The sequence below is a fragment of the Pseudorca crassidens genome, chromosome 7 (assembly GCF_039906515.1).
Source record: "Pseudorca crassidens isolate mPseCra1 chromosome 7, mPseCra1.hap1, whole genome shotgun sequence".
Classification (NCBI taxonomy): domain Eukaryota; kingdom Metazoa; phylum Chordata; class Mammalia; order Artiodactyla; family Delphinidae; genus Pseudorca; species Pseudorca crassidens.
Genome location: NC_090302.1, coordinates 69,991,439 through 70,007,073, shown reverse-complemented (window position 1 = coordinate 70,007,073; position 15,635 = coordinate 69,991,439). Strand labels below are relative to the sequence as shown.

Sequence of the window (15,635 nt, the reverse complement as noted above, 5' to 3'; positions counted from 1 at the left end):
ATTCTCCCTGTTAGGGGCAGGACTGTGAGGGTCTCCTGCTTTGGCAGGCTGTGGTTCTGGGCCAGGTGACAGCTAAGGGTGCAGACAGGGCTGGAGAACATCATCCTGGGTGTCCTCAGTGAGGAGGGTGGCAGGCCCCGGTGAGCCTGGTGATGCAGGTGTCTGGCTGTGGGAGCCTGTATCCAGCTGCTGTGGGTACCTGCCTGCAAAGGAGATTCTTAAATAAGCCATTTATGGGCAACATAGAATGTCACAACTTCAATTCTTTTATTACACTGGAAATTAAACACACTCCTGGAACATGAAAGAGTATCAATCCAATAGGATGTATTCATCTAAATGAGACCCAAGGTTGAAATAAAAACCTGAGTCTCAATATATCTCTTTTTCAGTTCTAATACGAATACTTAGAGGTTTGACCCTGTACTCTGTTTTGCCACTTCTTAAATTGCACCAAAATACAACTAGCCTCACCTCTCTGCATTCTCCTCTAAAGGGACTCATACATCAGATTTAAATTCTTCCACATTTCCTTACAGGACCATAGCTCACATTTTCTGAAAGTTTACAGATAATGGTGACATAAAAATGAACAGCAAGGGTGAATTCATGCAGTTCTCTTCATTCCGTCACCAGAAATGTTCTGACTGCGTATATATGTGACAATGCGCTTGGCAATGTGGATTCCAGGAAAGTGAGGCAGGGATGGTGACTGCCCTCCAGGGAGCAGGGAGGACAGACTTTAGAGGCAGGATTAGGATGAAGGAAGCACCACGGGCTCAGTGCAGCTGAGGGCCAGTGCTCAGAGCTGATGAAGAGGAGGGCCTGGGAGCAGCAGAAGGCTCCACTCTGACAAAAATCTGGGGCTCCTGAATTTAAATGACATCAGATTTTCATTTCATCTTTTAAAAAATGGAGACACCGTTAGTTGTGGTCACACAAGACATTGCCGAGATCAAATAAAATAAAGTTTGCAAAGTACAGGCTGAGAATTTGAACAGAGTGAATGATAGAAGGCTTTTGTATTAATATAACAAATGGAAACCTCTAGAGTCCACCCTCAGCCCAGCCAAGAGAAGCTCTGACTACAGGTTCCTTAACACTCAGCGGTCTGCATGTTGAGGCCCCCAAATGCAAACTCTAGGAGAGGGATTGCCTGTAGGCCTGCGAAGGAGTAGAGACCTAGTCTCCACCCTTAGAGCAGTGCCCCGTACATTAAGGAGAGAAATCCCACGGCACCTGAGGCTCTTTGCAGCATCTAAGAAAGTGTTTTGACCTCTTCCCCACAAGAAAAAAAAAAAAAGCCTGCTCTGTGACTAGTATAAATGAGATAAATAGTCCTTTTCCTCACCTTATTTTGTTTCAGACCACCTCTGGTGTTAATTTTTAAGACACAGATTAAATTATACTTTAAAAACAAACACATAACCTCAGAGAAAAAGATCAGATTTGTGGTTACCATAGCCAAGGGGGTGTGAGTTGAGAAAATCAGATGAAGGCAGTCAAAAGGGTTTTTTCTTCCTTTAAAAAAAGACATTAAAATAATGTTGTAGAGACCAGGAAAATGGTAAGAAATATATATATGGGGAGAGATGATGAGAATTAAAGCATTCCTAGATTTTCAGCCATGGAACAGCACAATACTCTAATTCAAAAGCTATTTCCTGGGTTAGCATTAGGGCAACGTTAAGCTAGTACTTCTCTTAAGCACCAATGGTAAGAAGGCACCAAATCTAAGTCATCAAGATAAAGGATGTTTTAATGCAACATTTTAAAATGAAAATTAATACCAAAATATGCACGAGGAACAAAATATAAAACTTTTAAGTAAAGAAATGAAGCTGACCTCCATTTGCATGGCCCTGACAGTCTTACAAAGTAAGCCTTCATGATGTAAATGAAATCTGGGCAAATTCCACTTAGTGTATAAAATTCCTACTAAAGAAAAATGAAAAAGTCTGACCTGCTAAACGTCCTCAAATGCTTGTACACACCAACTCTTCTTTCTAACCTTATAGTCAAGGTGAGGTCCTGGGAAAGACATTTCAGGAACATGAGTTAAAAATCAGTTAAGACTATCACGGGGTCATTAGAAATTGTCAAACATGGTAATTCCCTCAATTAAAAACAAGTGAAAAAGTAATCTTGACAATATTAATGAGTTGGCTTCCATTAAAGATAGAAAAGTAAAACTATATTAAATACTTGGGGCTTCGCCGGTGGCGCAGTGGTTAAGAATCCGCCTGCCAACTCAGGGGACAGGGGTTCGAGCCCTGGTCTAGGAAGATCCCACATGCCGTGGAGCAACCAAGTCCATGTGCTGCTACTACTGAGCCTGTGCTCTGAAACCCGCGAGCCACGACTACTGAAGCCTGCGCACCTAGAGCCTGTGCTCCTCAACAAGAGAAGCCACCACAATGAGAAGCCTGCACACCGCAATGAAGACTGAACCCAGCCTAAAATAAATACACCCAGCCTAAAATAAATAAACAAATAATTAATTATATTAAATACTTACTTTAGTAGAAAGACAATATAGTTTAAATAAAGTTTAATAAAATGCTATATTTTAATATGAAAATATATTTTAAGTCTATGCTTAATATTGAAAATATTTTAACATAAATTTATAAAAATATCAAACATTTAAAATATTTAATTTAAATATGATATGAATTAAGTTAAATATAAAATTAATTTTAAAATGTAAAAAAAAAAGGCTGTGAGTTTTTTTTAATATTCCTACTTTTCAGATACTCAATACTTTCTCCCTCACTTTAACGCTGTATCCTTGAAAGACTCCATGAAGTCCCAGAGAATCTACAGGGGTGCTCAGCTCCCGCGTCCTCGGCCCCGGTGGTGGCCGCGCGCCGACTCACCCCTCAGGGCGTCCCCAACACCGTCCTGTCGTCCCATCGCCGCCGCCGCCGCCTTCCCCTTTCTCTGGGCCTTCGCTGTCTCGCGCCAGAAACCAGCCCGAATCGGAAAAATCGGCTCCCCTTTCTCTGCGGCTGGGAATCGCTCTGATTTCCCACCTCAGACCGCTCAGAAAAAGGCTTCTTTCCCAAAAATTGCCTCGCTCAAGTTTCTGTGAGAAAATAAAGCGCAAAACTCAGGGGAAGCCTGAAAATGCAAGGTTCTTGTTCCCAGCCACACAAAAATGTCTGTGGCGAGGCCGCGACAAGGCTTCCTCTTCAACGCTCAGCACCGAGAAAACCAAGGTGTTTCGCGTATGCTGATTATTAAAGCAGCCTCAGGGACTACTTCTCGCCCTGTCTCTCGAGCTGCAGGAGACAGCTGCAGACGGCAAACTCAACAGTCGGCGTTTCCCAAACAAACCCTGCGCCCTCTACCGGCCACCTAGGGAAGGACGCTGTCCACAGTTCCAGGGAAGGAAGCTTCCCACTCATTAATTGTTTGGCGGTGCCCACGCCTCTCCTGGCGGCCGTCTAGTGAATCACCCTTTCTTAATGGCCCAGATCTATTTGCTAGTGGCAGGAGTGCTGCTCTGCTCTATCCCTGCTTACTCTCTTGGCTGGAACTTGCCTAGAAGCCATAGCCAGGAAAACAAGGACGTCTTCCAACATTTGGAACAGTTGCAAAGAATCCCCTCTCAGTGGTGCCTAAAGGACAGAACCGACTTCAAATTTCCTTGGAAAAGAGAGAATATCACCCCAATCCAGGTGACTCAAGGCACCTGTCACCACCATCTGATGCTCCAGCAGATCTTCAACCTCTTCACCACAGAGGACAGCCGTGCTGCCTGGAACAACACCCTCCTCGATAAACTTCTCTCTAGCCTTCATCTGAGGCTGCACCGACTGGAGCAGATGAAAAAAGACAATCTGGATTGTCGAGATTTGGGACGTGCTGCCCGGGAGTATTTCCATGGAATCCATGTCTATCTGAAGGCAAAGGAATACAGCCCCTGTGCCTGGGAGGTTGTCAGAGTGGAAATTAAAAGGTGCCTTTCCCTTATGTAAGAATCCTCAAAGAAATGTCAACAAATACAGAATATTTTTTATACTCGTGACACTTCTCATTCAATTACATTAGTGTTCAAGTCCAAAGCAATCTCGACTTGTGTTTCCTCACAGGCTGAAAAATGTCTGAAAAGAAAATCATGATTTTAAAAAAGGTTTTGACAGAACACAATCTCTTTTCTTGTATAAATAATTTTCTAACGTAATTTAAAAGATCACTTTAAGTTTTGGGAGAGGTATTTGCTATTTTCAACACATGAAGTATAGAAAGGTTTTTTGGATAGTGTGGTGTTAAAGATATTTGTCAGTTAACTTAATGCTGACTGCTGTAACGGGTAAAGAGAATGCTGTCAGGAATTGGATCATAATAGAATCTTATCTTTCCCTGGTATAAGAACACAAGGCAGGCATTCCTGATCAGATGGATGTTCTAAGTTGCTCTCCAAAGAGTGAGTCAGGGACATGGGTACCCCCTGTTTTGTGGATTTTTCCATCATCAACAGGTGACTGCAAATTTTTCTGCAATATTTGAGTCTATTCCACTCAGTGGTAAAGGGAAAAAGTCCGGTGCATCACATGGGACGTTTTCAAGGGCCAGGACTATACAGGGCAAGAGCCCTTCTGCTCACATTACATGGCCTGGATTTATCCTCGTGGAAATCTCACTGCAAAGAAGTTGGGAAATTATTGGATGATTAATAGACGAGGAGACAAGTTCAGTGCATAAGACCACTTTTCATCTTTACACTATTTGTCCTAATGAAGTTCTGGGTGGGGTGGAGGGGAACAACTAATGTTCTTGCTTGCACACACTTCATTAAAAAACAATCTGACCCACAGAGAAAGAGAAATATCATTTATATGTGGAATCTAAAAAAAAGGATACAAATGAACTTATTTACAATACAGAAACGGTCCAGTTCTGGTGAAAGCCTGCTTCAGGTCTCACACTGCAGAGTTCTCCTTGTATCATCATACAGCAGGAGAGGGAGGCATTTATCTCTGACCTCGTTGATAAGGGCACTAATTCCATCGTGAGGCCTCCATCTTCACACCCTAATCAAGTCCCAAAGGGCCCGCCACCTGATACCATCACTTTGGGGGTTAGGACTTCCAAATATGAATTTTGTGGGGACGGAAACATTCAGACCAGAAAGGGCATTGAAGGCTACATGTCTTGGCATCCAGAAGAGAAAATATATTCATGTAAATAAAGAAGAATGAGCCATTTACCAGGCCAAAAGAGCAGACCGAGGACTCAGAATCCAAACTCTTGATTTCCAACCTGCAGTAATGCTTTAATTATTATGTGTCAAAATTTGGAAATCAAACTGAAGTGGACCCCATCGTCCCTTGAAAGGGAATGAAGACACAGGAGGAAAAGGATCATTCATCAGTCTTTGTGAGGAGTCTCCAAAGAATCTCAGGATATAGGTAGTCATTGCCACATCCGTAAAGACCCACCGAAGAGTAACGTGGTTAATTGTCTGGTCGCTGTGACCTGTGTGAATCAGGGAGACTTTGAGTTCAGATACATGGCTCTGTATGTGACATCAAGCTGGTTATTTTCTGTCATGACCTAGTAGAGGACAAATTAGCGACGAGGCCATCCTCCTGAGTTTAATAGAGTGCCGGGCAACGGCTGAAAATTGTGCTGCTCTTACAACTTGAATCCCCAGAGCCATAGGCACCTTAAAGGAAAGAGAATCCTAGGGGTTTTAGCAACAAACTGAGTAGGCATGACTGATACCAGTAGGAGTAGAGTGGGAATACCAGCCACTGTCTATTATAATCCCAGCAAATACGACCGTGATAAAGGAAAATAGCTTGGTCATTCGTAACTGCCTTCCAGTGGGAGGAGACCATCTGAGAAACTGCTTTCGTTAAAAGTACCTGTTCGGGCTTCCCTGGTGGCGCAGTGGTTGAGAGTCCGCCTGCCGATGCAGGGGACACGGGTTCGTGCCCCGGTCTGGGAAGATCCCTCATGCCGCAGAGCGGCTGGGCCCGTGAGCCATGGCCGCTGAGCCTGCGTGTCCGGAGCCTGTGCTCCGCAATGTGAGAGGCCAAAACAGTGAGAGGCCCACGTACCGCAAAAAAAAAAAAAAAAAGAAAAAATTACCTGTTGCGTGATTACACTGGGCCTGGTGCCGAGGATACCACAGAGAATACGACAGAGTCCAGTTGCTACAGAGCTGATTTGCCACAGATAGTCACATACCTATTATTTATTGAAAGATCGGTATTAGAGGGGGCTGAGGCCACAGAACATCCACTGCAAAATAAAAGAATTCATGATCAGAGTTGAAAGTGAATTCTTTCCATGATACCAATCAACATTTATCCAGTTCTCAATTAATTACAAAGATGGTTTTCTTTTGTTTGAAAAGAATAGGCTTGGATTGGAACCTCTGACAGTCCTTTGGGGAATCTGAAATTCAATGCAAAAATACAGAGAAAGATTCAAATCGATGATGATTCCTAAATCATCTGGGAGCAGATCGCTCCCACGGGTGCAAACAGTAGTCGTTAGGGGTGCGAACAAATCTTAGCTACTACAATGGTGGGTGGCACTCCAAAGCTCAACCCTATCCAACCCTATCCTTTGTATTCATTTTTCTCTTTGGGTTTTCTTGTGTATGAGACGAGAGGCATTGACATTGAGTGCATGGAAGATACACAATATGCAGGATCAGTGCTACAATCCATGGTGGCTTGATGTTTCATTACAGGACTTTCTCTCCATCATATGATTGAACTCAAAGTCATAATGTGAGAGGTGCCCTCTGCTTACTTATGAGCTGTCCTTGTCTGTCTTGTGGATTTTGCTTATGTTTGAGCCTCAGTGTGATGTGGGCATCGGGAATTAAGCACAAATAGGTTGTATTTTATTATTTAATTCTAAAAAAGTTATCTAGGAGATCAATAATTATGTCTAGTCCTAAAGAGAAAAAGTTGTTGACAATATCTAGAGGAATATCTAGCAGCTAGTGAAGTTAGAAATCATTTTATGATATGAATCAAAACTCAGAATTACTTAAAAATAAATGTTAAGAAAATCATTTAAATTTTCAATGGTTTTAGCAGTTTTGATAGATTTTAAAATATATCTACACATTGGTATTCTTATGAAGTATTTGTATAAATTTTTATTGAATATGTAATTTGATACATTCCTATTTATTAAGTAAATGTATTACATTAAAAGTCATTCTGCACACTTAACCAAAATGTTAAATTAATTGCAGTAGCTTTTACAGCTAATTTTTAGCCTAAATATTTTTGTCATACTCACCACTGCTTTGAATAAAAAGAAAAAACTTTTCACTTTTTTTTCTATTTATAAAGTAGAGATATGCATGGAGTACATACCGATGTACACAGTATATCTGTGTATCAAAATTTCATAGGGGGGCCATATGGAAAAAAAATATCTAGAAAGGTTCTGTGGGCAGGAGAAGGGGAGGCAAGGATGAAAAACAGTGGTTGAGAAACGCTGCCCTAACCTATCTGGAGAGTGCAAAATGAAAAGCAAAAACAGAAGTAGAAAGTAAGAGGGAACATTCAGAAAATGGAAACCAATTCGCTCCCATTTAAGACCCAGGCCTGAAGGAAGGTCTTCAGAGAACCTAGAGAGCAGGGTTCACAGAGTCCCCACCTCAGCCAGGCCAGCAGCATCTGCAGGGTCCCCGATGTCCCCAACCTTGTCCTTACTCCTGGCCCTGGTGCTGCTCAGCTGCAACTCCAACTGCTCTCTGGGCTGCGACCTGCCTCAGACCCACAGCCTGGCTAACACGAGGGCCCTGATGCTCCTGCGACAGATGAGGAGAATCTCCCCCTTCTCCTGCCTGAAGGACAGAAATGACTTTGGATTCCCCCAGGAGGCGTTTGGAGGCAACCAGTTCCAGAAGGCTCAAGCCATCGCTGTCGTCCATGAGTTGATCCAGCAGACCTTCCAGCTCTTCAGCACAGAGGGCTCGGCTGCTGCTTGGGATGAGACCCTCCTGGACAAGTTCTGCACTGCACTTTATCAGCAGCTCACTGACCTGCAAGCCTGTCTGATGCAGGAGGCGGGGCTGGAAGGGACTCCCCTGCTCAAGGAGGACTCCATCCTGGCTGTGAGGAAATACTTCCACAGAATCACTGTCTATCTGCAAGAGAAGAAGTACAGCCCTTGTGCCTGGGAGATTGTCAGAGCAGAAGTCATGAGATCCTTCTCTTCATCAACGAACTTGTAAGACAGACTCAGGAGGAAGGAATGACACACACCTGGTTCAACACCGAAATGATTCTCACTGCCTAACAAGACCATACTTCCACCTGTGCTGCCATGTCAAAGACTCTCATTTCTGCTCTCATCATGCCCTGAATTGAATTAATTTGTCAAGTGTTTTCAGGAATATTAAGCAACATGATGTTCTACTCTACAGGCACTCGTCCCTCATAGATGCCCATGCTGATCTATCTACTTACTTATCTACTTAAATATTTATTTATCTATTTTAATATTTATTTCACTATTTATAAAGATTTAAATTATTTTTATTTACATAATATGATGTGCAAGTATACATTGTGGTTAAGAGAAAAATATATACTTTGTATTACCTCAGTTTATGAGTTTTCTTTGTGCATTAAATTCTTACTAGAGAAAACTTCCTGTTTTTTTTTTTTTCTTTAAAAAAGAAACACCAAGGGCCTTCCCTGGTGGCGCAGTGGTTGAGAGTCCGCCTGCCGATGCAGGGGACACAGGTTCGTGCCCCGGTCCGGGAAGATCCCACATGCCGCGGAGCGCCTGGGCCCGTGAGCCATGGCCGCTGAGCCTGCGCGTCCGGAGCCTGTGCTCCGCAATGGGAGAGGCCACAACAGTGAGAGGCCCGCGTACCACTAAAAAAAAAAAAGAGAGAAAGAAACACCAAGCCTGAATGTGCAACCTGATTAAAGAATGTATGTTACAATTCCTTGACCCATCATTACGATTTTCACGTTAGAAATAAAAATAGACTTCTTCTAGCCAGGTCGTGGGTTGCCCTCAGGACCTAGAGGTGAACATAGCTAATCCAATTCTGCTTTGGGTAACTCTGATTTTTTTTTTTAAAGGAAAGTAATCTAAAAACAATAATCAGTTAATACAGGGACTTCCTTGGTGGTACAGTGTTTAAGACTCTGCTCTCCCAGTACAGGCGGCCCGGATTCCATCCCTGGTCAGGGAACTAGATCCTGCATGCCACAAGTAAGAGCCCACATGCCGCAAACAACTAAAAGATCCTGAATGCTGCAACCAAAGATCCCGAATGCCGCGATGAAGATCCTGCACGCAGCAATGAAGATGCCGTGTGCCACAACTAACACCTGGCACAGCCAAATAAATAAATAAATAATTTTATAAAATCAGTTAACTCACAATTAAATTTAATTATTTTTAAAATAGTACTAATTTGTAGTAGAAATTAATATCGGTTAAATTTAGTGCTACAGTGAGAAGGTGGGAAAATGGAATTCCCCCAGCAGAAGGTGGATCATGTCATGCGAGGATATAGAAATTAAAGCAGTAGATATTTCCTATAGTTAACTAGTAGACATTTCAGTGCAAATGTCCACTGGATACTGGAGATGGCAATTTATAAGCAATTCCATGAAGTGTAAAGCATGGAACAGAAGAAGTGATCAAATAGGAGGAGAGTATCAAATGAGAAAAGGACTGAAAATTTAATCCTATGACCTTAACGTTAAAAGGGAGGGAAAGCAAGGGAAATGGCCATATGTTAACATGACAAGAGAGAAAGGTGAGAAGACCATGTTTGAAAGACTGAAACTGCTTAGAAGGTTCAATGCATTCATGAAAACGTAGATGGAAAGTGCTCCTACATTGGGAAAAGAGATGGCATTGGCCACTTAGTGACAGCTTGTTTGGTAGAATTAATCAGCAGAAACCATAGTGGAGAAGGTGGAAGGATGAATAAGAGAAAGGAATGACAATATACACAGAAAATAGGTTTGAGATGTTTGCCGTCTGAATTGGAGGAGAGACATAGGGTGGAACCTAGAATGGATGTGGATTATTTTTTTTCTCTGCATTGTTTTCCTTTTTTGAACTATTTTTTGCTTCTGAAGAGATTTCATGGATTTGATGTACTGAAAACTCGTATCAATGTTCAAGATTTGATTTACTTTAAATCCTGACATTTAATCACTTACAGTGATAATGTATCATTATTTTGATGAATATGATGTTGAATGTCAGTAAGCTGCTCTGCGCTTGAAACCATCCACTACAAGGGAAACAGATAGAACTGACCTTAGTGAGAGCTGATTTGCTGAAATTAATCAGCAGAACCCATTCTGGAGCAAGTGGAAGGGTAACAAGAGAAGAACTCCCATTGTCATTATTTCACCTGGGGAGTCACTTTACTTCTTTCACTCTCATCATAGTCAGATTTGCATTTGTTTTCCTTTTACCTAAGTACATCAAATGCGAGGACACCTTTCCAAGAAAGTTGAATGGAGAAGCAAATCAATGATGTATTGCACATTATGGAAAATCATGGTATGGGCCCTTTATGTTTCCATTTTTGCTTCCCTCTTAAGATACTCAACTCAAGATGAAAAAGGAAGTAAATCAGTAGTAGCAAGACAAACCTTGCCCAGAAAAATACTAAATGAAAAAGAACGTATAACATTACAAAGACTCTGACACCAGGAAAGCAGAGAAGGCTAATTTTATCTAGCATCCTATGCCCTACATTTTCACCACCCTACGTCTTCACTGTGAGATGGAGAATGATGAACCAAGAGGCTCAGTAGAAATGTACTGAATCATCTAATGATGCTTAATAATTACTTCAATATAAGGCTCTGATGCGAGGTCAGTAGAAGCTTCTGATGGGAGGTCTAATGGAAAATCTAAGAATACTCTTTGTTAATAATTATTTGGAGTAATTATTATGAACTCTGTACTAATGATAAAATGGTGAACAAGATATAGACCTGTCACCTATGGTGGTTACTTGTCAAACAGGTCTAATAAATCTATTTTCAAGAAGACCAATCCCAAAGGATAAGCCAGCTTGGCTGATATGGAAAATAAAGAGGGCAGAAACAGAGCCCAGGACTTGAAGTAAACAGAGCCAACCTCGTAGCAAGAGAATTGTAAATCCTCACCCTAAAGGCCAATTTACCTCAGTTCCTTTTACCCCATACATCATGTTCAACTTTCAACAGAAACTTACCATACTGAAAGGTGAAAAACACAGTTTGAAGAGATAGAGCAAGTATCAGAACTAGACTCATATACAGTAGAGATTTAGAAATGATCAGACCAGGAGTCAAAATGATAGTGATTAAAGTGCAAAGGGCTCTAATGTAGTCATCTATTTATTCTTCTACTTTATCTCAGTCATACTATGTATGGTATTTAAAATAGTTTTGTTCATATAATATCATGTTCACCTTTATAGTGTTTTCAATATAATAAAATATGCTTACCTCTATATTGTTTCAAATTATTTTCTTGTTTAATTTATGAAACTCTCCCCCAGATGACATCCTGGGTTTTTTTATTCTTACAAAAAGATGTAGCTTTAATTTGCAAGGCATACTGAAACATGGATGATAAATTCTACTCATCATTCTCATCATTCATTTATTTCAGTGGTTTATATTTTATTTTACTTTTTAAAATTTTATTTATTGTTCACCGTGCTGGGTCTTTGTTGCTGTGCGCAGGCTTTCTCTAGTTGTGGGGAGCAGGGGCTACTCTTCGTTGTGATGCGCGGGCTTCTCATTGTGATGGCTTCTCTTGTTGTGGAGCACGGGCTCTAGGCGTGCGGGTTTCAGTAGTTGCGGCACGTGGGCTCAGTAGTTGTGGTGCACAGGCTCAGTAGTTGTGGCTCGCGGGCTCCAGAGCGCAGGCTCAGTAGTTGTGGCCCACGGGCTTAGTTGCTCCGCGGCATGTGGGATCTTCCCGAACCAGGGATCGAACCCGTGTTCCCTGCAATGGCAGGCGGATTCTTAACCACTGCACCAGCAGAGAAATCCCAGGTTATATTTTAAAACTTCACATTTCTATATCAGATATATGATAGTTCTGAGAATACAGAGGTGAAAAGAGAAAATGTCAAACCTACTCTTCTGGAGAGTTCAGTTTGGAAGAGATAAAAGATATAAACACAGTAATCATGCTAAATTATTTCAATTAAGTTTCCTATTACAATGACAGATAGGGAAAAGGGGATTCTCTCACCAGAATCTGGAATGAGGCATCTCAAGAAGGGGAGAAAGCACATGGACTCCATAAAGTGGCCAAGAAACCTCTAAAGACAGACTTCCCATTGGAAGCAGCATATGTGGATATCGTTCCTTAGGAGTGGAGTGTAGAACGAGATGATGACCGAAAGCTCATGAGGACCTTCAACTTTTAGGAGTGAGAAAGAGAAGGAGAGTCTGAAGAGGGCACAAAGCTGGAGTAGCCAGTGCACTTAGGAGTCAAGCAGGGAAAAATGATCTTCAGAAAGCACCAAAGAAGAAAACAAAGAGCTTGAGAATTACAGAGGATGGAAGTTAAATAATTATTTATATGTGATATGGGTTTCTGCATTGAGTCTAGATTCTGCCAGGACACACGTGTGATGCTGGGGAATCACTTAACTTCCCTGAGCCTCAGTTTCCTCAAATATAAAGTACGGAAAATATTCCTAGAGTTGTATTGAATATTAGACCAACCAGAACATTTAAGAGCACTTAGCAGAGTATCATCCACAGAATGAGGGCTAAACAGGTAGTGTGTTGTTTCCTATATTTTTCATATAGGTCTAAATGGGAATAATGAATTCTCCTCCCCCTCTCTCTGTCACTGACTGCAGAACAATGACAGCCTAAAAAACAGAACTGGGAGAAAGTGTGTCATCAATTGTATGTAATTTTACATACAATAATATACATATATGGTACATATATATGAATACATAGTATAAAATATGCTACATATAAAATATACCATATATCTATCTGCTGATTCTGATACATGGCACAATTCCCCTTCCCCTCTGTTTTCCTGGATCCCATTCTTTCACTAAAATATCACAATCATTCAGTTCCACCCAGTGTAGAAATCCATAGTGTACTTTCCCCATTCACTCTGCATTAAGCTGTACTGCCCATTCATACCGCTGTTTCCTTCTCCATTATGGTTTCTGGCTGTCAATTTCCCCTAAAGACTAGAAAGCCACCAATGGAAAGCAGAAGCTGAGTGAAAGTTCTAGGTTTGTCAGAAACTCTCATATGACTCCACGCTCTCCGCCTGCCAAGCACTGCAGGTCCAGACTGTCCAGACTCCCAGAGAAACACAGTAAATAGATGGCACCCTGCCCAACACTGAACAGTAGTGGAGAATCCAGGAGCTCACCTGTGCCTCTATTTGCACACTTCCACGTGCTGACTGCACTAGGAGGAGCTCACCTGGTTCAGGACTCTTATTTGCTCAAAAAGCCCAAAGTGCAGGAAACATGGAGTTGAAAGGCAGCAGCAGCTTGAGAACTTGGAAGGAGAACAGAGATGTTTAAAGCGTTCACTGGAACAGCGGCAGGTCCTCAGGACATGGAAGAACTCCGATCAGCTGCACCGAGGCAAGTGTTTCTCCAGAACATTCCTTTTCAGAGAAGAAAAGAATGAGGTGCATGCGATAGCACAGAGTTCTCCCATAAGGATGTGGCCACTAGCAGTGTCCCCAGCACTGATACCACAGCAGCCTGCGGAGTCTTGGAAGGGACGAGGGTTACCTCAGTGCCAGCTGCAAACTTGTTTTGTCCTTAGGACCCAGCAAGTAATCACAGAGCAGGGAAGGATATTCCTGGGGACAATGCAATCCAAGGAATTTCTTACATTCCATCATGATGTCTTTGCCCCTTTGAAAGACAAACAAAATAAAACATGCTTGAATAGAAGGGACACAGGCAGGGATTTTAATATATTTAGCAACAACTGGGGTAGAGCCTTTCCAGCAGGGCAGGTATCAGTAACATGCACACTGGAAGGTCACAATTTCTAAAAGCAACAAAGAGCTAAGTGGAAATTCATTTATTTAATTTAGGCACTTTGGAAAGAGGACACTGATGGATCAATCATCTTTCTATTCTTTCCAGTTGGTGCATATAGCACTGAGTAGGTACTTTTAAAGTCAGAAGGACATTTAAAGTACATTTAGAGGTTTGGAAACCTTCTTAAGGATTAGGGTCCTAAAACAAGCAGAAACCATTCCTATATTACTGCTAAAAATATCATTTTATTAACAAATGATTTTTTAAATAATATTTTTATTTCAATTCTTCAGTATTATGATGTTTTAATGGGCTGAGTCTAGAAATTTAAAGAAAGACAACTATACAAGGCCATGAGGGTGACTCTGGAGTTCAAGCCAGACTCTCCCTGCTAAGGAGCCCATTAAAAACCTTCACTGCTTCTGTCTAAGAAGCGCGTATGCTCTTCCGTCTTGGTCATACATAAGGCCTCTTCGGTACCCACATCTTAACCAACAGTTGGAACAATAAAGAGTAGAGATTCTTATTTGGACTCTATCAGTAAACAAATGGATGTCCAGCCTGGACTGTAGGTGAGAAATGGAGGTGTCTTCATTGAGATTGAGAACAGGAGGCTGACCTGAGGAGGTCTGCTGGGAAATCAGTGAGGTCCTTGTTGACTGGAAACAAACGACAACATAAGAGCTGGGAGTTCAGTTTTTTGGGAGGACTTACTGAGGACTATAGCCTGGAGGACAGCCTCTCAGTCAGCTCTGACGAACAGCTCCAAGGACAGAATGGGGATGTCAGTATATATGTGATTGTGGTGAAGAGGATACGTGCAATCAAGGACACATTTTGGGAGAAGGTTGCTGCTAGTCATGAGGAGCATTTGTCACTATTAATGATTTTAGTGCTTTTCTAAGTATGAGAAGTTGCAAAAAATTGAATTCATAGAATTTCTCAGGAAATTATCTAACTGCCTGCAGGCCTATTCTGTCAGTTTTCCCAGAGCAGAGAGTGCCCCATTCCTGAACTCCTGTCAGGGCGTGTTGGGGTAAGGGACTGCTGTGGCTAATGACTTTATTCTTGTAGAACCAGATGGTGAGTGACTTTTTAGTTGTCATCCTGAAGGAGAAATGTCAGAGCTCACATGGCTAGAAATTGTTAGGTGCTTTTTTTTTTTCTCTTAAACTCACAAGAAAACGCAAGCGTTAAAAATACGTAGATTCCAGGGGTCAGCTCTTCTAGGGTTAATAAAGTTATTTTACCATATTTCATTGAAGAAATCACTCACGAAATCTTAGACTTGGCAGTGCGTGGCTTGTGTGATCTCAGTTCCCTCACCGGGGATTGAATCGGGGCCACGGCAGTGAGAGTGCCGGATCTTAACCACTAGGCCACTAGGAAACTTCCTTTTTTTTCAATAGGCAGAAAAATCTATTCCCTTCTAACTACTTAATAGTGATTTTGTCTATTCTGATTAGAACTTAAAGTCAGTTCAGTGGACTCAGACCACACCTCATGTAGCCCTACAAAACCATAGACAGTAACCCTTTGGCATCTTAAGTGGAATAAGGGTCCTTTGTCATCTCACTGTCCTCTGTCTGCTTATTTCGTTGGTTCCTAAATATCATGTTCA

General features: G+C 41.8%; 2 protein-coding genes and 1 long non-coding RNA gene across 3 annotated transcripts; 2 read left to right on the top strand and 1 right to left on the bottom strand.

The window, feature by feature from the left end:
* The first annotated feature begins 3,470 nt into the window (after nt 1-3,470).
* LOC137227893 (interferon alpha-13-like) lies at nt 3,471-3,983 on the top strand. Its single transcript, XM_067744520.1, has one exon. The coding sequence runs from the start codon at nt 3,471-3,473 to the stop codon at nt 3,981-3,983; it is 513 nt and encodes a 170-aa protein (XP_067600621.1).
* An 843-nt stretch (nt 3,984-4,826) lies between these two features.
* Nucleotides 4,827-7,150, bottom strand: LOC137227886 (uncharacterized). Its single transcript, XR_010945041.1, has 2 exons — nt 6,103-7,150; nt 4,827-5,484 (listed from the first exon to the last, which is right to left on the bottom strand). It is a non-coding gene; the product is annotated as an uncharacterized lncRNA (long non-coding RNA).
* Nucleotides 7,151-7,604: 454 nt separating this feature from the next.
* On the top strand, nt 7,605-8,218 carry LOC137227885 (interferon alpha-1-like). Its single transcript, XM_067744510.1, has one exon. The coding sequence runs from the start codon at nt 7,673-7,675 to the stop codon at nt 8,216-8,218; it is 546 nt and encodes a 181-aa protein (XP_067600611.1). The 5' UTR covers nt 7,605-7,672.
* Nucleotides 8,219-15,635: the final 7,417 nt, after the last annotated feature.

Coding starts and splice junctions, on each gene's coding strand:
- LOC137227885 (XM_067744510.1), top strand. CDS start 7,673: ATGTCCCCAACCTTGTCCTTACTCCTGGCCCTGGTGCTGCTCAGCTGC.
- LOC137227893 (XM_067744520.1), top strand. CDS start 3,471: ATGGCCCAGATCTATTTGCTAGTGGCAGGAGTGCTGCTCTGCTCTATC.